At 45.6% G+C, this 25,663-nt stretch overlaps 1 protein-coding gene across 1 annotated transcript; it reads left to right on the top strand.

The window, feature by feature from the left end:
• The first annotated feature begins 787 nt into the window (after nt 1-787).
• LOC131285750 (protein flightless-1-like) lies at nt 788-24,819 on the top strand. Its single transcript, XM_058314606.1, has 2 exons — nt 788-870; nt 23,934-24,819. The coding sequence occupies exons 1-2, from the start codon at nt 788-790 to the stop codon at nt 24,817-24,819; spliced, it is 969 nt and encodes a 322-aa protein (XP_058170589.1).
• The last annotated feature ends 844 nt before the right edge of the window (nt 24,820-25,663 follow it).

Genomic DNA, 25,663 nt, shown 5'->3' with positions numbered 1-25,663 from the left:
AGTCATGGATAGCTCACGGACACCGATTTTCATTTACGAATGTACGCACGAACACATGCCGATAGCGGGATAAGGAGGGAGTGTAAAAAGCCCGTTTTCTACACGCCGATGCCAGGTGAAATACTAAGTTCTCCAACGAAATGTTTGAACGGTTTTGTGTTTGTCTCTGGTCTATGCTTAAGAAGGCGACTCCATCCACCCAAGGTGATCCGGAGTTGGGGAAAATGTGCGCCGTTTCGGCTCGTAGGTGATGAGGACACCTACGCAACCTACGTCGACGACATCATCGAGCGAGGGACACAAGTCCAAACAGCTCCAAACGGCACGTTCGAACAGGATATGCCGCGTAGAACGCGAAGACCGATTTCAGTGTGGCAACGGAAACGTTGTTCAAGAGTGAAAAATAGTCGCGCCGTTTTGGAGGGAGAGGATCGTAAGATCATGTGCGAGGGAAGCATGCGCCAGTTTAAAAGCCAATTCTTCAGCTCTGTCACAAATAATAATCGACGAAAACGAACTTCACAAAGTGAGCGAGAGATGCGAGAACTGGAAACGACATGAACGTTAGGGCGGCTTATAGAAAAGTGCGCTTGTGGGTAGGCCATGGGTCCTCGCCTGCGTGGGAGGAAAAGCGCTCGGCTCGAACACACAATAGAATGGACAAATTCTAGGCTATGTTTAGCAGAAACCGAACTTGCATGACTAATGCACACAGAACCTCACGATTCATTCATTGCGTTGTTCAATGGGCCATAGAGGTGGAACAGTTTGGCCTATCCCTCCCGGTATGGACCACGATGGAGGTTGGTTGCGTTCGAAACTGGAACAGAACTGCTTCACCTCACAACCGATACCGGATCGTGCCCTCAGGTGAGTCCCTTGTTCAACTGGAACTCGAGATACTTCACCTCCCCCAAATAAGAGATTAATTCGTTCCGTGTTGCAGTTGAGCAAATGAATGCTTACAGTGGCCAAAAGGGGGAGAACCATATAGAAATCTAATTGCCCTCGAGCTTCCACAAAAGCCCGGTCGATTCTAGTTGATTAAAATGTAGCCAATATATTAGCCACGCCATCGGCTAGGGAGAGCTTAAACACGGGGGCTTTTTAAAAGTGACCAGAGCTCAACTGACGCTGCAATGGCCGCCGGCAAATGGTAGGAATGTTACATATTTGCCGATCGAGTCGAGTCATTCTGCCCCCTCGAGAGCCGCGCTTGTGCAAATGTTTGCCGTGCGTCTTAGAGAGGCACAACGCCACTACTTGAGGCGCTTGAAGTCGACGCTTTCGCTCGCAGCTGCAGAATGGAAGGATTAAAATTCTTAAATTCCTTATGCATGCGGAGGGAAGACCATGACGCTTGCAGTGACATAGCAAAAACCAGCTGGTTTCGCGTAAGTGTGATTGAAGGAATACACTCATCAAATCAATCGATTGAGATCTGCAAAACTCGCACCGGAGCAAGAAGACCAAGATGCACAGATATGGCCACTCACGGGAAAATATTCCCCACAGGCATCAACTCGGCGAAGACGTTTGTATCCCATCAAAAATCCATCAACACTGTGCGATCTCTATCACTTCACTCGGCCGCACGCCCCGGGGTCTACGAACGTCTTTTTAGGTGTTGGAACAGGTGGAACACACTGTCAATGTAAACAACTTAGGCCAGGGAAAACGTGGGTCCAAATATAGACTCGTGGAAAGTTCAGGAGTGAGTCGAAGATTTTCTATTATAGACAAATAATCTGCTAAAGTAACTGTACGGTAAGTGCAATTAAATATCTAACAGTTTTAAAAACCAAACAACTTAAGGCGTCATTCAATTAATGGCTCCATGTAGGAACACTAACAGAAACATGTGTCATTTCATATTTTTAATTTGCAGTTATTTATTTCGACATTCATTTCACCACCTTAGGCCACTTCCTTTGTGGAAAGGTTTGCATGTTGTTTCTGCTATATAAAGCACCCATCCACAAGGGCAAAAACATTGAACCGACACCAGACATCAAACGCACCACTATTCCGCCAACAATTGTAACACATTTCGTAACGTTCGAAAGAGCAAGGAAAAAAAGGAAAACCCTACACCAACAATCCTCCATAATTATGATTGATCTATTTGGACCATAACTACTTTCGTGCCCCAAAGGAGGATCGGGCCTTGTTCGTGGCAGAGATATTTTGCGCCCAAATGACGTTTTGTTTGCGATGACTACCCCACACCCACCCCCGGGGGGGTCGTCGAGGTGAGTCAATTCCTCCTCCCGGCTGAAAAGTCGGCATCATCGGATCGGGAATGAATGAAATGAAATGAAATAAGAGGCGGTGCAAAAAAGAAACACCCTAAATCTGCACACCAAGCTAGCCTACGTCAGGAGTCTGTAAGAGATAGAGCTCGGACTCGGAACAGGTTCTGAATCGGAGGAGACTCGAATAGGAAAACAAGACAATCCAAATTACCTATAACTCAAACGCGCCGGTTGCGGAGCGGGTGAAGGTGTCGAGGTTGACCATTTCGCACGCGGATGACCAGTTTTCGAGTTTTTCTATAGCCCGCGCTAAACGATTGAAAACCGGTATCCCAAGCGATCGTTTACAAAAGTAACATTTAGATGCCGACGAAATGGCCGACAAAAGTGACGATTTGTGACCAAAATGTTCAACGAGAACTGCGATTGTTGGATGATAATTATAGATTTCCATTGGCCAAGCGGGAACTCTCCAGGGGAGGTCAAAAACACGAGCAAGAACATAACAAGCGTTAATGTCTAACGCAAAAAAACACTGAACTAAATACTATTCCCGAGGGCTTTGACTTTTTTGTTTCAGTCACTTGCCATCATCAAAGACTTAACCACAAAGTAGACTTCTCAACGTATAATCAGCGTTCTCTACGTAGAGCACGCATTTGTCTCGCTTTCCGGCAACAAACCGCGTGAGTTCTAGGATTGGTCGAACCGTCTCTTTGCTTGGTTTGTTTTGATTTTCCTTGTGTTTTTTCTTAGTTTTTGCCATACCCTTTGACAAAGTCACGTTGAAGACAACAAGTTACATTGCGCTTATCAGCAGCGTAACGTAGAGGGTCGGTATCGACACCAGAGCGAATCTCAAAGAAAAGGAAGAAAGAGATAGAGGAAGGCTCGGTGGTGGTGCTGCTGCTTAGTCCTCTCCACTTGTTTCGATTGCAGTACGTTCCTATCTGGTGCCGTAGGTTCGAGTTCCGTGACCTTTTCTTATCACACATTCTGCAACCGGCCACACACCAGACGTCAGCCTTCGCTTGCACGACGAACGCAGCCAACGCCGGCGAAATCCATCGGACGGCACTGTAACACCCTGCGCGGACGGAGCAGCCTCAATTCGACGAACCGCAACAATTTGTCGAAGTGGCCATAAAAATTACCCGGCTATCACACGGCAGGAGAAGCGGCTAGAGTAAATACTTCTGGAAGATCATGGCCAGAATGGGCCCCCGTGTGGCCTGCATCGACATGCAGGGCCTGATATCACTTGCACTACGCAAGACACAAGACTTCAGGCTTGCAGCTGATAGCGATGGAATGCTCCACCGGAAGGTTGGTGTCGATTGCAAGGCGGAGTGGAAAACAAGGAACGTTCGTACTCCATCGATTCCCATTTCTCGACCAATCGATGAGCCCCTATGGGTAGGCAAAACGAGAGGCAAGGAGGTGGTACTTCGGTTCAGGACTGGACCATCATCAGGTCTGGCACGAGCGCAAGGCATAACAAAGTGTAAAATTGACCTTGTGCCAGTTTATGGGTGGACCGACCGACACTCTGGAAAACAGGTTCAACGTGGAATGTGCGCCCGTACTTCGTCGTCGTTGGCGTCGCTGTTGCAAGGCAAGGTCTCGCGCATATCCTTATTTACGATGCATTTTAGTAACGGTAAGTGGAAAGTGCAGTTAAGTTAATTCCATTAAGGATTATTCAAACACTGATGGCGTGGTGTAGCCTCGGGAGTTGCCGACGGTATGCGAAACTGTAGTGTGCGCATTGTTTATGGCTGATGGCCACCATTACTCAGACCTTAAGAATGGCTCAATCCTGATCGAATGGTGAAGAATGTTACCAAAAACCTCTTCAAGATGATCACCATCAAGCTGTCGCCTTTGATTAGTTGGCATCGGCACCTCAAAATGCGCCAAAAAGAAATCGAAAAAGACATTTCCATATGAATGAACCAATCACTCATGGCGGGAGTATCTCTGTTCCAACCTGCAAAACCGTCACATCACGCCAGCTTAATGGCATTTTTTCGGGGTCTTAGGTCAACACTTCGTTGGCGCAAGTTTAGGCGTCGCAGCTCCACAATCCAGTATTTTGATTAGGTCAGATAACACGTCGTTGGCGTCTAGAGTTCCGGCATACCCGGTGTCAGATGCGGCAGGATCTAAAGCCAGACTAATAACTGCGATTGTTTGGAAGAAAGAAAAAAAGCTAGGAACTACATCAGACCAAAGGGTCTTCAGGGATCATCTCTGCGACCTCCATGGTAAGGGGAAAAAAATACTGGACACACGCGCACACTACACTTTCAACAGTCCAACCAGATGTGGTCACCTCAACAGAATTCGACAGTTGTTGGAGCGGACGCGAAATTGATAATCGGTAGTGTCAAGAGGCGTGGACACGAAATAAAACGCCAAACGGAGGAGGACCCGGCGGCCTTCGGTTTGAAGTTGTTACATTTGACACATTTGGAAACTGCGGGGCAGCCCACACACGCGCCGACATTGGAAGTTCGTGTCGTAGCCGCCCCGTCCACCGATGCAGTCAGCAGTTTCAGGCTTTCTCGAAAGGCGTTCCATTTGGAACGATGCGTCGTTTTCTGCAACCCAAACGCTTCTCCATCATCATGATCATCATCATCATCGCCATCACTGTCAACCCCGTTGCATCCATTTTGGACGTGGGACACGCGCGGCCAACAAATTTACCAAAGATTTTGTGCAACCCCACACCCGCGCGTTCCCGGCTTTTTGTCATCCACGAAAGTGTTACCAAATCTATCTTTTTATCTTTCTTTTTCGGAAGGAACGCACTATTTCCCCGGTACCGGGAAAGTATTACCAGCAAATTTATCGTTGCCGTAAATTTTCATTACCACCGTTCACCATCACCACCTTCGAGGGTTGTTCTCGGCGCGATCTCGTTTAAAGCGGACGAAAGTTCCAAACCGAAAATAAAATCATGAGAGGTTACTATGTTTGGGAACCGCGCTCGTGTCTTCGCTTGCTCAACGGACGTCCGTCCCGGACCACGGTGCTGTCAACTCCGGAAGATTACCCATCCCAAACTGGGGTGAGGGGCTCGGGCATCTGCCGGGCATTCGTCCGAAGGAGTCCTAAAAATACCTGCCCCCTTTGTGTTGCACATTATGGGGAGTACATTTTGTCTGGAAATTCCATTTAAATCGTGGAATCTCGAACTCTTGACGCTGTTCGGAACCGAGGAGAAGAGAGTGCAGAATGACAAGAAAACTATCCGAACATAAGTAAGTGCAAGTTAACGTGAATTGAGGCGAATTATTTCCAATGATCCCTATGCAGATCCTCGTGCGATCTCCACTCGATCCAATTCTTCCTCATTCCGCTTCCAATGGTTACAACAGGCAAGCGAACAAAACATACTCGCTGTTTTAGGCCTAATTAATGAACCGTTAAAGTTACACTTTTACTGTCCGTGAGCAATCGTAAAGAAACCAGCAAAACCCACCGTTTCACACACCATCGTTAGAAATCGTGGAAGGTTTAAATTTAACCACAAGACGTTTTATATTCTCACCTCGGGAAGAGATTAGGAAGGGAATCGGGCGGCGTTGGTTCCGTGAAGCGAATGAGCCTGGTTTTACAAATTTGGAAAGAAATGAGGAAGTGTTTCACTAAACGTGCGAAAGGTGCGCATTCGGTGCGGTTTATGGACGTTGGGCAGAAGGTTGATGACTTCTAAGCAATTGATTGAAGTCTAACAACCAGCCATGAACATGATTTTCCTATTTATGAACTCAACTGTCTTTGAGGAGTACTGGAATATCTTCCACAGCAGGATAAAAATAAAAGTCTTTTAAGACTTATTTAGTTAGTTTAAGTATTCCACAACTTAAGAATGTCCAAATACAACTGTGGAAGCTTATTTGTGGCCAGAAATGCAACTCACACCGTCGATCGCTGACATAACATAAACAAACAGCTCTTTCTTTTGGAGCAAAAAAAAATGGCTGCATGAAATGAAAAAGGGGAAACATACGGATGAATCTGCAATCAGTCACCATCGTTCCCCTTTCCCCCTTCTTGATGTCCCTCACTTCCTGCCCCTCACCCGTTCCACGTTTCCACGCGAATTGCTTCAGATCGCAATAACGATTCTGCGGACGCACCCTGCGCTTGAAAAATAACAATTTGACAGATGGTTAAGCGGTTTATAAACACTACCAGACCAGACCTGCCCCAGACCAGCCAACCCACCCCGGACCCATCCCACTTCACCCCTTGGTCCATCAGTTGCGATACCATTCAACGCAGTGAATCCAATCAACTATGTTTCGATTATGTTTGCATCTCGAAATGGATGACGGTCTCGATCGTATGGTTTGTCGGGGGGGGGGGGGAGGTTTGAGGCGAACCCAAAAATAAAAAACACGAAACCAAATGATGTACGATGGAAGGAAACGGATGGAGACGGGCACGAGTTTCAAATTTGTGCCGATACAGATATTTGCAGAATGTTCCGAATTCGCGAAACTGTGCTTGGTCCACTTCTCTTAATCCGGGGTTTATGTAGCGGCAAGTGTGCAACTTGTGCACGATCTGTTACGATCGCTACGAGATCGCTGTAAAGGACCGGGTTTCGAGATTGCGGATGATGCCGCAATCGCTGTTCGAAACGGATCGCCAATTTGGTTATTTCAATTTATTTGGTATTTAAGAAGGGACGCTCGAACCTATCACGACTTCCCGAAAAGCTTAAGCGTGTAATGCCTCGAACAGCGAGCCCTTCTCACCGGGGTGGTGGTGGTGTTCCAAAGCATCTAGCCTCCCCTCATCTACAGCCTTCCAGGTGAGAAGCAACCGACACAATATGAGAATACGTAATAAATCAAATTTAATTGACACGAGTCACACTTTTTTGCACTCCCTTCGGTTTCCTCCAATTTTTCTGCACGACCGGTTGGTTGGACCTGTCTGACCCCCCTGGTCACCCGCGCACCTTACAGGAACATAAAGCAACCCCCGGGTGCTGTAGTAGGCCAGTGGGGCTACCGACTGCCAACGTGAACCGGAGGAGGGTTGCGAAATTTTCCTGCAAATATCGTGAGAGATCGCTGATCACTTTCGGTTTCGTTTCGATGCGAAGGCCGCGATAAAATTAATCTCCACCAGGGAACCATGCCCGACCTGGAGATGCAGGTAATGGTCTGCCGCATTCGTCGATCGCTACTCCACCTCGCGTTAATCTCCGTTCCGTTTGCTTGCGCTTCGTCCGGGGAACTTCAAGAGCGCAACGCAAAACCGAGTTGGCCAGCAGCGAACGGGTTTAGCCGAAGAACCTACACCACTTTCATCGACCACGAGCAGTAGCAATGGCACACCAGTTGTGAAGAGCCGATGAAGTTGCCTTGCTCAAGTGTGCTGCTCCCTTGCCGGGGTGTCCACCCCGACTTCCGCAGTGATTGATCGATTTTGAGGTCATTGAGCCAAGCCCCCGTGTGCTACGACTCCCGGACCCTCAAGCCGGCACAGGAGAGGAGTACGACGTGTGCGTCTCGGTGCGATTAATCTTGGCACGCACGCGACAACAAGCGCTCAAGTGGAACACACTACACTCCTCCCAAGTCCGATATGTTGTGATCCCTAGAGGCGGCTCACATCATGCACAATCGTGATGATTCTTGCGGCGTATCCCAAAGCGTTTGCACAGCTGTTGTGCCCCCGCTGCACTTTGGTCACTCGCGCTGCATGTGGTGATTTTTCCGATCCTCCCGACTGATAGTGAGGCGACCGGGCCCCTCGTCGACTACCTACTACAACACCATCAGAGGTTGGAAAGAAATCCGTCGGAATCAGAGCAGGAAGAAAGAAAAAGTGTGGTACACGTCCACGGCGGAACAGCACACGCACGAGAACTATAATTAGATGCACTTTGCTAAACCCGTGCAGAGGCGAGGAGTATCATCCCCGAGGAGTGTGTGTTACGGACGGCGGAGAAAACTAGCGATCAGAGGAGATAGGTCGGTAGTGTTATAGATAGTCGGTGGTATGTCGCGAGGAAGTAGGAACTTTCATCACCCACGAGGTGAGGATTTCACTTTCATGCACTTGGCGCATGGTAGTTTAGATAACAGCTAATGATACGACTGGACTGGACCTCTGACTGGGCTGACCGTGGACACCAAGGATTTAGGCGACTCGCATGTGTCACCATTTCCCGATGAACCAACCTTACACCAAAGGGAAACACTTCACGATGACACCACTGGGCACTGTTTCTCAACCATCACCCAATATCTTCACACATCTCAAAGGCCACCGAATGCGCACGAGGTTCTCCACTAGAAGATAGGTACACACACGCACACACACACAATCCGTGGATTGATTGATAAGCGGAGGCGCCGCCGTGCACCGACGAAAATTGCGATAATCACCAAACCGAACTGCGCGATGCGTGCAACTAGGAGATACGCTGAGAGATTCCGAGGACTTAGGACTGACAATGGCACTAAATGGATCCACACAGGAGATCCGCACGAGCGTGAACGTAAGATCCCGCGAACTCGCACAACAGCCAGCTCCAGAACTGAGGTCTCTTGCTGGTATTTCTTGGTCACGTTCCAAGTTTGCTGCTCTATGCTACGATTTTCGCAAAGCTCTTAAGTCGCGCGCCGGATGGAGCCCGAGCGGTAGATCCGTTGCGGTCCACGTCTTGGCTCGATCTGTCAACCGGTGGTGGCTGTCCGCGATCACAACAAACGCGACCCAAAGTTGGACGCTCTCGCGCCACCATTCTCTCCCCTAGTGGTTATGGTGCGCTCTTTCTCCATATTTATCTTCAACATCCAGACCAATCTCTCACGGAGGTTTGCAGCAGAGGCCCACCCCACACGTTTTTGTGTGGGCTGTAGGTGGTTTTTTTTCCCCGACCGGCGCGAATGTTTTTCTTCTCCACCGCGAAGTAGCGGAATTTGGTTTGTGGCGCTCGTTTTGTAAGCTCGCGGACTTTATGTTCTCGCGGACTGACTATCGCGCTCCAACACTTCGAAGTGGTGGTTCTCTCAGGCTCACTTATCTCGCAGGGTTCATGAGCAGAGAGTAGCGTAAGTGTCTCTTTTGCGTAAAGGGCCGCTATTGAGGGTTGATTAAAAAGTTTATGGGGTCTTAGTTTTATTTTGTATTTGAGAACTAACCATGTTCAATTTTCTATTACTATTTTTCCGATATTTACACGCAAATATATCCGAAGGGACTAACATCCTTTACAGTTCGATTAAGAAAAGGCCGTTTATCATCCCGGGTCATTCGTATTAACAAATGCATCACGATTTATTAAGTTGACTCTGACTATAAAATACATAACCACCCAAGATGCAAGATTAGCACATTCAAGCAGGTTATTTTTGAACCGAAAACTGATCGTCGCGGTTTCAAAGTGATACTTATTATCACACGACAAGGTGTTCGATCGGTGCAGTGTCACTAAGGTTTCATGTCGATAATCAACACATTCACAGGAAACAAAACCAATATCTGATCTGATGGTTCTGAACTCTTCAATTTAACACAGGATAAAAGAGTTCATTAAAGAAATATTGTCCACCGGAAATGTTCCGCCATCATGGCCATCAAAAACAACCGAACGGTGGTAAAGTTCAACGAACGATTTTGTTTTTAATGTTTTACTTCTCCCCATCAAGGATACTTTGATCGCTTTCATTTGAAATCAAAACATAGCCGGATCACGTTCTTCTCCGCCAAGATCAATTAAAGACACAATCCGAAGGAAGTTGGTCGATTTTTTATGCCCTTATTTGGATTATTATGCAATTTCGCAGCGGATATCAGAAGCGAAAGAAACACATTCTCGGGTTCTTTTTATTATTTCACATTTGCATACACAGCTGGGTCGGCCGGAAGGGCTGTGCCAATTTATGAAGAGGAAATAGAGAGAGAATAAACTATATGAAACAAAATACGAACTTCTCGGATCTGTGTTTGTCTAAATTTTAAAAGATAATAAATTGTTTAAACAGATGCAGTTTCGGGTTTTTCACAATGTTTCAACCAACAACAAGTGAATGACCTGCATACACTTTATGCAATCTTTAATGTACCACATCGGTATCGGTTGTTTGCACCACTGTTTTGCTTTGCTTGAGCTCTATCGATAGTGAATGTGCACGCAAAATCTCATCAGACATTAAAAACATCAATCGAAACATATGCGCTGCAGCCGATGCCAAACTTCTCTTCTCCTATCGCCACCATTACGTTTTTGTTCTCCCATTACTTGATCTTTTCATATTTTCCTTTGGCTAGAAACAGAAGCCGACATTAATTTACAATCATTTACTGCCATCGTCCGATAGATGTTATTGGTAAGTAAGTATCAGCTAAAGGGGAAAAAAGTATCGATCCTTCATGAACGACGGTGAAGAGACGATCAAAGGGAATCTTTATTCTCATGCAACATCGTTATCAGCAATTAAGGGAAATGAGCATGATACAAAGCCAACAGCGTGTAGGCCGATCTGTTCCGGACTGAAGCGATTGTAAAAAAATAACAACCACTTGCCACAATAAGATGTGAATCGTTGAATGAGTCATTCGAAATTATCAGATCAAATGAAAATGTTTTGAACAAGGATCGAATAAGAAAATTAAATACTAATAATACTAGTAACACTTTAAAGATTAAAATAATAAAATATCTCCAACTGATTGTACTTAATAAATTTATCTCCAATCGTGTAAAGATATTACATACAAAATACAATAAAGACAAATTTATGCAAACATCCCAGAACCTTGGCCGTCTGCCTTGGCAGACGCAACACACGATACGCAACGTTAATGTAAACACAACCGACAACGATGACGATGGCATTGATTGTTTGCAAACCAGTTACCTATCCTTATCGTTGCAGACGGCTGCAGAGACCGGCCAGACACCGGAAGAGATGCACTTGCGGACATTACGGATCGCCGGTTCGGTACTCGGACCACGCCAGACCTCGATCGGCCACGTGCGTTGGCGAAGCATTGACCCTTTATCGTAAATTATCCTAACGAGTGTGGAGAGTGCTGTAAATTCGCTTCGGTTTCGGTCGAGCCGAGCTTGTGGGGGGTGGGGCGCGGAACGGTGTTAATTTGAGTTTATATCCATGTAACGGCCTATAACCGGGACTCCCACACACGCAAACCAAACGAACAAACTTTTCGTAGCGATACGATACTCTGCCGCCGCTTTCCCAGCAGGTCACGTGTAGGTTGTACGACGCGGATGGATGCAGCATGTCGGGGAGGATGCCCAGTGCCGACCAGGTAAAAGGTGGCATCCCACGCAATTATGAACCCGGCGCGTGAAGACTTTTGGCTTGGCCAGCAATTTATGTTGACCGTCAACATCGGGCCGGTTTTGGAGCGGCCTCGTGGAAAACATTATACGTTTGTATGCACATTAAAGAATATATAGTGAAATATCCCTGTACCTGGACAGTAAAGGAAGGATGGGTTCAGATTTTATAAGCGATCTTTCCCAAAACTGACGTGATCCCAATTAAAAATCTTTTCCAAGAGCCAGCTCTTCCTTTTCAAACCCGTTGGCGTATACGCAGAAAAGCACTTAGTTGGACAGGGTAAGTGGACTAAACATCGGGTACGGGTAGAAGAGTAACAGAGTACATAAAACACTCATCAAATCACCACCAATTGCCGGGCCGACCGGACTATGGAACTGTTAACCCGTCACATTTGAGATATCGTACGGAGCAGAATCTCGAACGCTGACACAGAGAGCTTTCAGAACATTCCGCCAGAGTGCGCCCTCGTATATCGGGATGATCTTATTTTGTTTTTCTTGGCGCACACTCCCGAACCTAAAGACGATCAGTGCACCGACCGGCGGGAGATGCTGTGCGGCTGATGGGAATGATGCATTGGTTTGCATCGGAGAGGGATGATGATGATGGTTGATGATGGTTCTTCACCGCTTTATTCTTTTATGATAAATAAGAAGCCAAAGGAAGAATGTAAGTGGCCCGATGATTGGAACGAGATTGCGGCACTCGCGCTTTGGTGTTATATGAGCGGATTGTTTTCGCTCGTTGTTGCGTATTTTTATCTTCTCTTCTCCGTTGAAGTACACTTCTCCTTTCTATTCTCAACCCAACCCAAACAAGCGCCAGTCGGTCAGTCAAACGGTCGGTCATCAAGATCGGCATTCTTAATTAGAGGCGAACTCGGGACCCCCCTACCCAGCAGAGCACAGCGTGTTCTTCATCCTTTCTCATCGCAAGATTACGCGAGCCGGCATTTAAAGCTACAATTGAAGTGATCATAAGCAGTTTTATTGTGACGCAATGACGAACGACGCATTACTTACGAAAAGTGTAGGCTCTCGGTAAAAGATAGTTCCGTTGGATAAAAATCAGAGAATGGTTTTTGAAGTGAACTTACCTGCAAGAAGAAAAGGAAAATGAACATTAGTAAAATAAAACAGTTAAAATGCATACAATATACTTGAAAGATGAGAAAAGTTTGACATTACAAAGTGCAACACCAATGATAAATCATAACCTTTTCGAAACACTCCGACAAGATGGAAAGCTGTCAATACTGAACATGGATCAGTTTGCACGGATTGAAATTGAGACAATACCAATAATATGATCATTTCGTATCGATCGCAATGGCATTTGGTAATCGAAACCCCCATCGAAGCTGATCTGATGAGATTTGACGCAAAGTGTATTGAGTAACACAATCCAAGCAGCGAACGTTGATGAAGTGCAACGAAATGTGATAGAGAAAGGGTCAAATGAGAGGGACAAAATAGGACAGTGAGGAAGAAAAATTTAATTTTCCTTTCAATCCGAACAAGCAGACGGAAATAATTAGATTGGTGAAAGGAAAATTGCATCAATCGGGGAAAACGATGCAACTTCTTCACTTTCCTTTGATTTCGTTACAAATGGTTAGTGAACGTCCCCGTGGCACATAATCGAGCGAAGATGGAAACGCTCAAGGAAAATCGGTTTTCTCTCCTTCTCCCGACGCACTTTAAAAATAAAACAGGTAGAAGAACGATAGAGAAGTCGAGCAGGAAGCCAGAAGGGCCTTGAGATCGGAGATGATCATCGGAAAGTCCAACGACCGACATTCGCCGTGTGTTTGGCGGCGTTGCATTTGCCGTCTTTAACAATATCCGGGGTTAGTGACGGTAGTTGCCACCGCTTTCTACCAGATGGGGCCTTTTCCAAGCGCTTACTCAAAATTGCTTGCCTTGACGTGGCGTTCCACGTACTGGCGCCAGATGGTGGGACTGATGAAATATGCAAAATGGGTGGAAAAAGCCGAGCCAAGGAGAAGCATAAGCCGATCGGATGATAATGGTGAAAAGCTGAGGCACACAAATGAGGCACCGACCGAAGGTGGAGCGCATCGCAATAGAATTGGATGAAACGGGAACGTCTCTACCGTGCGTCTCCCACTGGCGTCTTCACGTCGTGTACGTGCCCAAAGGTGATTATAAATGATTAAGATGCATCTCGGCACCGCTAGACTGAGCGAAAATCCGTTCCACTTCGACAGCTGCCATCCAATATGCACAGGGGGGTGAATAATGCGCGAGATAAAAGGGTTTACAGTTTTCCCAAGTGCGCCGTCATCTTAACGCTCGGAAAAACGGGAAGGGCCCAGCCGTAGACCTTAACCCTTCATAGGTGACACACGTTCGATAAGTGTGGCATGGGCTGGGAAAATGATCTCGTGGACGTATCTGGGTCGAGCGCAAGTAAATCGTGGAGGTGTCGTGATTAATTGCCATTCTCATCCCATGCGACGGGGGAGCTGGCGCTCGGAACCCGTTTCTAAATGGTTCTACTACGTGGCTGAGGTGATGGGCGAAATTCACCCGACACTTGTTACTGATAGGAAAGGAATGGAAAATCAATTACCCTCAATCGATCGTGAGGAGCGTATTGGAACAGGTTTTAATTAAATTTTAAGGAGACTTCGAAAATATTTTATGATCTCTGCAAACTTCTTTCAAACTCTCAACTTCCGACAGGTCATTGCTCCGACACGAAATAGCTGTTTCGTGCGCTGGGTGAGGCTACTTTTACTTACGCTCGACGAGCCTACGCACAAAACCCACGGGGACGAACGCCCAAAAGGCTGCGCCCTCGAAAGTGGGCTCCTGCAACTCCATACAAGCAAAACATGCCTGGTTTGCGTCGAATCGAGTACAAGGTGTTCCGTTTTCGAAGGTGGTGCAAAAAATATTTATACTAATCCAGCATTTGCCATAAAAAATGGGTAATACTGTTAGCAGAACTACACATTAATTCAATAGAAGCGAGAAGGCAGAAACACACCCCGTCCTCAGGGGTGGAAAAATGAATAAAACCTCGCACTCTCGCGCCGCCATCGTGGCTCGTCAACATCGTGTGTCCTCGACGTCCTGTCGATTGCAAGGCCCGTCATGCAGGGTGTAAAAACGAGGTAAACCAACGGTTATGCTGTGGGCAGGTAGCGTCCCTTTGGCGCACGGAGAACCGGTACGTTGACGCCTCCTCACTTGCAACAAAGCGAACAGCGATTTTATGCAAATGCTTCGCGACTCCGTGGGCTCCATTTTATGACGTTATATGTGTACAGTCACCCCCTAACGGGGGTAGGTAGCTTCGGCAGCAAGGCGTTTAGAGGCACGGCAAGCCGAAGGTGCGAACGGCAGACCGGATAGTACCTCGGTTAGGTTGAGCAACATGTCGAACTAATTTTTCCTTTTTGCCAAGATTCGCCCGAGCGACAGTTTTGCATCTCTTAACAGCCCCGTTTGCGTTTGGGCAGTGCAGTTTACGCTGGAATGAAACGCCTGGTTCGGTGTTTAATAGTTTTCGATTTGTGACCGCAAACGGGTAACGAAACGGTATAAAGTACTGTTTATGACCGCACGGCTTAGGGGAAGAGGTTAAATGTTTGCCGGATAGGATAATAAAATTGGTAGCCGAACAAATGTCCACAATCTGTGCATCGTCGGTAACGTTGGCGTGGACACTGCAATTTAATGGATGCTGACTTCTTTTTGCAGATCCGGAATGATTGCGTTTTGATAATCTATTTTAATTTATCTAAGCTTATGTCTTGCGATATAAACGATTTTTTTTAATTACATGGTTTGTAGAGCTATCTTATCTTTTAATATCTAAACTATAGGTTTCATCGTCGGAGAGAGCAACCCTTAATTAACCCTTGCGTGCAATTTAAAAAAATGACTTTCTTTATTAATTATACTTGTGTAACGATAATCATAAGATTATCCAATCCTTACTTCATGTTTGACGACAATTTTTACAGTAAAATCAAACAGAAAATTTAAAAAATGCCTCAACAAATCACTAATTATTTGAAACTGATAATTTTGAACCCCAAACTAAACAAGTTTGACAAGAAAAAATGTCCATTTTGACACAACTGCACCGTTAAGGGTTCATCGGCGTACAAATTTGTATCAACAGCAGAGTAATTAGACAATCTGTAAGCCACTCATCAGGCTTACAGTTGGGCCAATAATTATTGACCGATGCAATTAAGCAAACGGGTGCACTCGGTAAAAAAAAAAAACGGGTTGTAACTGGTTTGCTGATTCGCTCCTATAATAGCTGACAACCGTTTCCTCGATGGTGTTTGTACCCCGAACCCGAACGCGGAGATATAAATTTTACTCGGGACAACATTATTTACCCAACTGTGCAAGGTGTTTTGCAACCAACCAACCATGCGAATGATATCCTTTGCAATAGCCTTCCACCTCCACAGTGTTCGATGTAAATGGGGATCAATTGAAAATAGTTGCCCCGCTGCAGCAAAACCATTAGGAGGGTGAAGGGAAACAAAATTTGCATCGATTTCAAACGAACACACGTCAAGTATGGTGTTATCTTTGGTAGAAATCGAAAAACATAAACCCACTCCCAAACAGCACTGTAACGGACGGTTGGGTAGCATTGGCATTAGTAACCTTTCAGTTCTGCAACATTTGGACTAGATCAGAAAATCGAACCAGACATTTCCAGCTGTTCTGCACACACTCTCAACCGGAAAATTCGCCGGTTTCTTGAGGTTTCCATCGGTGATGGTGGTTAATCGCTAGTTCGAGCGACCTTTGCTTCGAAAATGCAGTCCGAAAACCGAACTCTCTGTTGAGGCAACCTTCGAGATTGGTGGTGGGTGCAGCGAAAACCCCGAATCATCTCGCACCGCATCCAGTTTATGGCTTATAATTCAACGTTCTGCGCGCCGGAAACGAAAGAGAACATCGACGAAACCGGGCACTGGTTAGCAAACGGTTAGGTGGTCAGTAGTGTCGGAGGCTGCGCGAGGCGGAGATGGTGTAATAAATATTTAATTACCCACCAGCGTCTATCCCTCTCCTTTGTCTCCACAAGCTTAAACATTTTCCGAGCTGCAGGAACGAAAGAGAAGTTGTGTTGTTTACGATTCTTGAGTCCGTTCGACCCGCTAACACTTTGCTTCTTGGGCATGTTTGAAAGCCACCAACCGAACGGAACGCGAAAACGATGAGGCAATTAATTCTAGTTTCTTTAATCGAAAACATCGTGATGCGTTGTTGTTGTTGGGGTTCTGGTTGGGACGCCACCGAGCCGCACATTAGCATCCGCCAACGCCGACGACGAACTGTGGCGCGGTCCAGTGTTTTACAATCCGCTTACAATCGGAACTGCGTTTTTCCCCGTCGAGAAGATGATGATTATACGATTTACCACCACCAAGAGTGCACCCGCGAAGGAGTGGCAACTCGTATGCAGATGCATGATATGCAATTGAGATCAATGACACATGCAAATCATGACCGAAGGGAACTTTTAATCCGGTAAGACATACTAAAGTTATTTCTTACATTGTAAAACTGGGTGCCACGTTTGGACTTGCAAGTTTGTAATCTAGCGATCAATCGAATATTTTGACAGAATCAGGGTAACCGTAAAGCGCTACTGTTTAGGGGATGCTGAGGCAATATGTATCCCTCAAACGAATAATTGGCGATATTCTGTTATATTACTAGTACTATTAAATAAAATTATTGCTACCTTTGCCCCATCGTTCCACAATACCACACTTTCCCCTACAGTTTGGTTGCTGCCTACAATTTTTTCCTCGATTCATACAGGAAGTTGATCTTTTCTCTCTTCTTCTCACGATCCAACAAATATGCCGCCAGAGTGTCTGGTAATCACTTGATCGTCCTCCAACCGACCAACCGCGACCAGAACGAAAATAAACTTCTCATAAAAAAACCGGCAGCTCAATTAACGTTCCCAACATTTCGGAAAATAAATATAATAGCAGCGGATTTTCTTTTTTTCTGAACTCATATTCTTGATTTACTCTCTGCCGTGACAGTGTGTCCCCTTAAATTCGTGTGCAATTATTTCATTCATTCATTTGACCATGGTTGAGGTTTTGATAGACATTTTGTTCTTTTTTAAGTCTCTGAAAAAAGAACCACAAAAAGAACATCTCACGATCGGCGTAACGGATAGGGGGTTTGGTTTTTTTTTATTTCTTTCCTTTTGCCAACCTCAAGTGCGGACACTTTCACGGCGTACGCGACTTTTACGACCCACAACTCGATCACGGCTCAGGGTCATCCAATCGTTAGGGTGGAGCGGAGAACCCGGCGGGTAAAAGGAAAGGGGGGTATTGAAATTTTTCTCCCAACACACCCACAGCCACTTGCTACCAGATGCCGAGGCAAGTGTTGTTAAACTCCACCCAAGCAAATCGTGAGCAAAAATGTAAATACGCCCAACAATGTCGCGTGCGTCTCATGGCGGGAGAGTTCAGTGACTTCGCGTGTGCCGCCCTCTGCTGATGGTGGGACACCCTTATGCATTTGAAAGGAACGGGATTTTAATAAACTTGAAATTAACAAAGAAGAATGAGCAAACTTGGCATAAAATTGACAGGTAAAAATGTGAGAAGTGTGGAAACCTATGTTAAAGTCATGAAAAACGGTCATTCAAGAGAATTGAAATAGTTCCAGTTCTGTTAATTACACGTAACTAGTGTTCCCCATAGTTCAATCATAGAACGAATATGTTTTACCCTGCAAGCTCAATCGAAAGGCATAAGAGTCCATCCATCTTCCGGAGGTCACGTTCGGACTGGAGACACACACTCTCCGTTTACCACAATGTAAATAAAACTGAAAAATAACGTCCCGGGAAACAACATCCACCATCCATTTCCGTCCGAAATCGGCGACCACGAGACTGTAAACAAATTAATAATACCAGCACCCGTAAAGGTTACCGAATGTCCGAATGTCCGATCCCTTTGTAACGGAGAGAAGGCAACCGAGCGAAAGTTCATGTCCTTCCAACTGTGAAGGTGCAATTAATTGTTGGAGGTTACCGCATGCAACCGCAACGCGAATGAAGGAAAAGTGGTCAATTTTTCGATTTCTTTTTCTTTTGGAGAGCAAACCACATCCTTCGCGGATTGCTTTTTCCCACACGATCCCGCTATCTGGATCTGATAAACGCAAGAACGAGCGCGATTAAAACACTGATTGGCAATTTGATTGATTGACGATTCCATCAATTGCCGGACGTCGGTCGAGATGCATATCCCGAAGGGGCCCCGGCTAAGCACACACACTGGCCCAACCGTCATGCTGTAAGTCACGTTACGTCCCGCCTACAGCATCGACTGATGGAAATAACGCCATCCGCAAACCCCATGGCCACTCCGGCACCGAGCAAACCATGTTGATTGGAACATGATTGCATTAATTAATTAAACGGGCCCCCGTCGGCTCGATTCGGTTTGACGACTCTACACCGTCTCCACCGCCATCCATCGGGCCAGATTGTTGCATGTCGATTAGGTTATTTAGTATAATTTTATGCTTAAACTGACACCAAGTGCGCTGACACCTCCCTAGGCGACAATGCGTGCATCATCCGCAATGTTGTGTGCGCAAAACTCTAAAACACGATGCATATTTGACGATTTCATATTAGATATTGTGGAAAGGGTTAAAAAACTGCTTCGTAGTTCATGTTTGTTTTCCTTTACTGTGTAATTAAATGTGTGATTCATTTCTTTTTTGATTTTAGAATAATGAATAATTTATTCAGCATTCTTATCCACGCGAATAATTTTAGCTTTAATAGAACGATTACAGGAATTAGGAATGATTTATTAAATACCCTAATCCAATGTCTTAGCTTCCCAAAAAATTGAAAATAATTATAATTTATAATAGTATAATTTTAATGCTGCATTTTCATTTATTTATGGGACAAACACTTGTTAGAACTAATGACAGCTAGCTAACAAAAATGATAGCTAAGGCAGTTAACGTGATGAAAGAGAATTAACATTGGAACAAATAAAGGCAACTTTTCCTATGCTTACGATTTCCTAAATTTAATTTGAAAATAGATCAAGTTTACCTTAAGTTAACAAAGACGATTTATTTTCTTCAAGAAGGAAATGATGCTTGAACTCCAATGGAATGTCGAGCATGAGCTATTTAACACGAATTTTTGTAGCGTGTCTTCGTAATGTAGGATGAAGCTGTTATTAATTTAAATTGTAGATAAACCTGATCAAAACAGACAAATTAATTGCACTAATTTCCTACAAGAAATAAATGATACATAAGCACAGTTTAAATGATGAATATGATCGATTTAATCGATAAATATGCGATACATAATATAACCGATTATGTTTCAATAAATCATCAACTGGAAAAGAACGGATGTAGAAGAACTACTAATTGGGCGAAAGAAGCACAACAGCAATTAACGCATTAATCAGCTAATAATTATTAACCTACTCCAAACTACATTATTACATCCGACAGGCATGCGAGAAATGATTCACCGACCGCAGACACACACACCCGGCCCGCTTCCGGCTCCCATCGTTCCCAATCCCGGGGATCTCTTCTCCGCTTCCGGTTTGATGTCACGCGGTTCGCATCGTTAGCCGGATCGGCAGAGAACAGCATGCCGGTGGAGCCACACACACAACTCGTTTGGATACTGCGTTCTACTGCTACCGAGCCGGACAGTGTTGCATGCCGAGCGAGGAATGAATTATACGACAGTGTCAAAGCTTAATCAACCGTAATAGGTTTTCACGGCATGCATAGCAGTCACACCGCGGCTGACCAGAAGGCGGCCGGCCAAACGGGAGGATGATGTTGCCGGTGCCCACTTCCTGGAACACACACTTGGGCACCGGGAGGAGGAAGGAAAAAAGACGGGCACAAAACAACGGGAGACCATGGAGGAACACGATACACGGGCAATGTAATGCACCACATGCTGGTTTTGCCGGTGGCGAAGTTCTGGCGAGGAGGATGCTTCTGCGAAGGATGACGCTGCCCTGGAGCTGCATAGTAGCAGTATGCTGCGCTCACGCGAGAATAAATTAAACGAGTTTATTACAAACTGTCACCAGCTAGTGAAGTCTGACCGTTGCGACACGGATCCGCAGACCGTAACGGTTTCGGGACGGGGTGGACGGTGCAGCTAAACTGCTTCCGTCTTCCGTGTGGCGTGCATCGAGGGCATTATTGTCTAGGGCCGCAAATCTGTTCGCGCCCGAAGAGGCCCCTCTAGCGGCACATTGGCTTTTCCGAGCATACAAACAAAACCATTCAGTACGCTTCAGCGAGCCTCTAAAGACGATTGTCGTGTCGAGTGAAAGTGGTAATTGGAATAATAATTGCCACTCACACTTTCCGGCATCACGAGGGGTTCTTTTACTATACCAACTCTCTTAAGAAGACAAAACACCACTTGCGAATTGCTTATTTTCGTGAAGTAAAGGCAAAAGATACCTGGGAATGTATCATAAAGGGTTATAAACTAATAAGCAAACCAGACTTTGTTGAACACAAGATTCCAACATTAGAATGTAGAATACCAATTGCTATAAGTAGTGATGTGCGTACTGAGATAGAATGAATTAGTGAGTTGGATTTAACTATGGAACTCATTGATTCACATCCTCTCGGATAGTTTTCTTTTACTACTTTTAGTACTTTTACAGGGTTTCTAATCTAATCTAATGTAAAAGAGTGAATTACTAATTTAAAAAGTAACTAGAGCTCACAAAGATTTAAATTCGTCTAAGGAATTGAATCTCAATTTGTGATTTAAATCTCAATTAGGAATTTAATCTCAAACTGGGACTTGACTCTGGTAAGATTAATTAAAAGTTTAAACTGGAGAGAAAGTGTTTGAAAGATGTGATTTTGCATTTGCTTGGGATTCCAATCTCTGTATAGGATTTGATACGGATTCAGATCTCTGTGGTGACCAGCAATTCTTTTACTCACTCTTGGGGTTCGAGTCCCTACTTCGGAGTTGAATCACTGTGGCGACTAGCTGTTCTTTAAATCACTCTTTTGGAATTGAAATCCCTGTAAAGGATTCAAATCTAATAACACATTTTTGGCGTTTTGAATCACAAAATAATTACTAAAAGATTCAATCGTGATGATTGATCAGTCTGATTAAAATCTGAAAAAAGGCGTTTCCCATCACTAGTTGAGTCTCAAACCGAATGTTAAAGAGTTGTACTACATTTTTCACCATTTTATCAGTTAATACTTGGCCAATTATGGGCCGGTGCCCTACTCATTCAATTTCCAATTGTGCTACATGAAACAAATAAAAAAACCTCCTATCAAATGAAACTCCTCAGCAATGCAGCAGGCAACCAATGCGGGCCGTAAAACTAAAGCAATCAAAACAAACAAACCAAACTCTGGTGAAAGTTTCCCAATAGCACGTGCCGTTCTTGCCAGTCTTGAAAGTGGCTACCCCTTTTAGGCTAATCGATTCTTATACCTCCCCTTTCTTAGGGTAACGTAATTGACTTCAATTAAGATACAATTGCATTTTACGATCGGCTACTTCTGGCGAACGGCGTTGCCGCAGAAGGGCGAAGCGATTCGCGATAAACCCGTTTGAACAGCGCGCCAAAAGGGTGCAGCTGGGCGGAAAGTGCAATCGAGCGAAGTAAAGCGGGATGTTTAAATTTAGATAGCACATGTAAAGGGAACAGTTATTCAAAGAGCAGGAATTGATTTTAAGTTTGCATAAATCATTGGTATCCGAACGGAAACTAGTGTCCTTTCTAATCAAGTATATAGAACTCGAGGAACTGAAACATTGAAAAGTGCAAGACGCATACAGTTTTCCGTTTCTATGCAATGACAATTTATTAGACGAGACACCGTTGTACACTACATGCAGCAACACTCGTGCGCTTGTTTTGACAAACGCCAAACTACATCAGGGACAGTCCAACAAAAAGGCACAAGCACAAACATTGTCAGACATGACAGCCTCCCGTCGGCATGACTATACGTCATCCGTTGCACCCCAAGATCGTTAGGATATACAGTTACGGGGCCAGTACACAGATTGAGTCGTTGATTTGCGTTTCCTCTTTCGACGCGGTTTCCATTTGCATCGTAGCTCCGCGCTGTTCCGAGGGTCGAACCCGAGTATCAAATGCATGTAAGAATTCAACAAACCCATACCAACTACCTTCCTTCTCCTCCCGCTCGGTGTGCTTGTGAGGATATCACAATATCCCGCGCGCCGTCCACCCGGAACGCCTCTAACGTCTGTCTGTTCTTGACTTTTACATGGTTTGTCCCGGCCAACCCCGTGCCCGTGCGAACAACGTGACGGTCATTCCAGCGCCGTGTCTAATTTCAATTTAAATTCAATCACGAGTTTCTGCCCGACTGCAGCCGCAGGACTATATGCTCGCGAACCTGGGCCGTCGAAGATGGATTGGAGTGTTCTATTTTGGGGTCTTAACTCGAGCGGATCGGCCAAGAGTGCAACGATTTGCATTCTCGCCGTTAGGAACCAGGAAGGACGCGAAGCAAAAGGTTAAAGTGAAGGTTTGTACACTTCTTTTTACTGCTTAACATGAGTGTGCGAGATTCAACAAAAGAACAACATTGAGCAAACAACCGTGAAAGGTTGTTTCGAGGCATGCATTCGACTGATTGCAATTGAGATAAACACGCGAACAATTTGTTTGGATTAATTGAGATCAAATCGCCAAATTTGACATTACGGAATGTCTAATTGATGTCATGCTGGAAAAAGTATCCACAAGTCAACCCACAAAACGGTTCACTCTTGAACGCAATTCGACAAGATTTTGTCCAAGGTGATCCGGGGCGGAGAATTTCAAACTGCAAGGTTGTGCTCATCAACGTGCTGACATCAACACGCACTGATTAAATGAGCAAAAGAACGAAAAAAAAGGGCCGGCCTACACTCTCCGGCCGCGTTATCTTTGTCCTACTAATTGAAGGCATCTTTCCGGTTTCCGAGGGCTACAATCATGGCGCTCGGTGAGATCCGCACCGGAGGATTGGGCGGTATAAAAATGAATCCGTCCCGTAAATAGTGCAAACCGGACTCCCGGAGTGGTCAGTTTGGATTGGATCTAGCGTGCGAGTGCAGGTTATTGTTCAGAAGACCCTCGACAGAAGAGGAATCTAGGATGGGAAAGTTTTTGCAAAAAGTGTCCTGGTTGGTAGTCCCTATTCTTAGTGAAAGTTGTACAGCGTTATTGATCGAATGTGTCTCCTGTTTTTTCCGTGTGTAGTTTTCTAGTGCTGATAGCGGCCGGATGTGCGTACCCGGGCATTCCCCGGAAGCTCGAGTGCAACGAACAGCGCGAGCATGTGTGCGAGATCTCCAACTTTACCATCGTCGAATCGATGGATCTGACGGAGTACGAGTTCCCGGACCATCCGCATCTTGCGTTCGGGATGTTCCCGCACTCGGACGACTCGACGTACGTGGTTACGATCACGAAGGAGCTGGCCGACATCCTGCAAACGACCGAGAAGCTAGAAATGCAGAATGTGTCCCTGCAGACGATGGTACTCTGGCAAAATCTGCGCTCGCTGGAAGCGTCCCACAACAACTTCTTTGAGCTAACCGTCGAGGAGGGTCAGAACTATCAGCTGCGCGAACTGAACCTTAGCCACAACCGTTTTCAGACGATCGATTTCGTGAAGGCACTGCCAGCTCTGCGTGTGCTGGATCTCCGACATAACTATCTGGAGGCGCTGGACTTCTCCCTGTTCGATATGGCCACCGAGCTGTGGAAGCTAAATCTTGCGAATAACCGCATCCAGACCATCTCGACCAGTGGATCACTCCATTTGCCTCGCCTTACAAGCCTGATGTTGAACGACAACATGCTGAACGTGCTGGATGCCAGCGAGTGGCGTTTCAGTATGCTGCAGGACCTGAACCTGGCACGCAACCGGCTGCGCTATCTAAGCATGTGTGAGGTGAACCACTCGTTCCCGCATCTGCAGATGCTGTACATGGACGAGAACCGGTGGGACTGTGGCCACCTGAACGCCACCATCCGCCAGCTTCACCTCCTCACGGTCAAGCCGATGGTCTACTACACGAACAGCGGCAACGACGACGATGAGCAATGTCCGAAGTCCGTTGAAGACATCTGCTGCTACTAGCACGACATACATCATGGCGCACACATGGCAGTCAGGAGATCCACTACACCCGGGCTGTGACTGTGATGTATGTCAAATTCGTTTTAGTTCCACTCTTGTGTACCCAACGTAACAATTCATTGAAAAGCAATAAACTGTGCACTTGACAGCGTCGATCCACTCGATAAACCTAAAACTTGATTAATTATAGAACTAACACAGATGATTTTACCATACCACCTCTTCCATCAAGTTTCCATGCCAAGGCCAAATGCACAAAGCAACGAAAAGAATTTCTTTGTCTTAGTCTATGCTCAGGATATCAGGCCATCAGCAAAGAGATCCTTCACCGCTCAAGATATCGGTTAGCATTCGATCGTGTCCTCGAACTCCGGAGGTGCGGGACTAGCTCCCAGATATCTTGTGTATATTAATGAAATCGTGCTGCTACTCGGTCACCTGATCGCGGTGAGCAGGGAAGGTGCACCCAAGCGAAACCCGACAACCTTGCACTTGCGGGCAGCGCGTATGTAACATGAAAATGCAATTTGCCTGCAAAAGAGGCTCCGCCGCACAACAAATAGTAAACACCATCGGAACACTCACTAACGACACTTCATCACGATCGAGAGGTGAGGAACGCCATCATCAACAACAAGCGCTGGCCTCTAATGAGCTCAAGGAGAGAAAACGGAATTCGAATCGGCTCGACAATCGGTTGAGGAATGACAGCCTGAATGTTCGTCGAGTACTATCTGAATAATACTTTTAAAACATTTGTTTCCAAATCAAAAATACACATGATCGACAAAGGTTTCTCTCTGTCGACGATCATCTTAATACTTAGACATTCTTCTAGAGAACC

Source organism: Anopheles ziemanni, chromosome 3, assembly GCF_943734765.1.
Source record: "Anopheles ziemanni chromosome 3, idAnoZiCoDA_A2_x.2, whole genome shotgun sequence".
Taxonomy (NCBI): Eukaryota; Metazoa; Arthropoda; class Insecta; order Diptera; family Culicidae; genus Anopheles; species Anopheles ziemanni.
The sequence above is the reverse complement of the archived record's forward strand: the minus strand, read 5'-3'. Positions and strand labels throughout refer to the sequence as shown.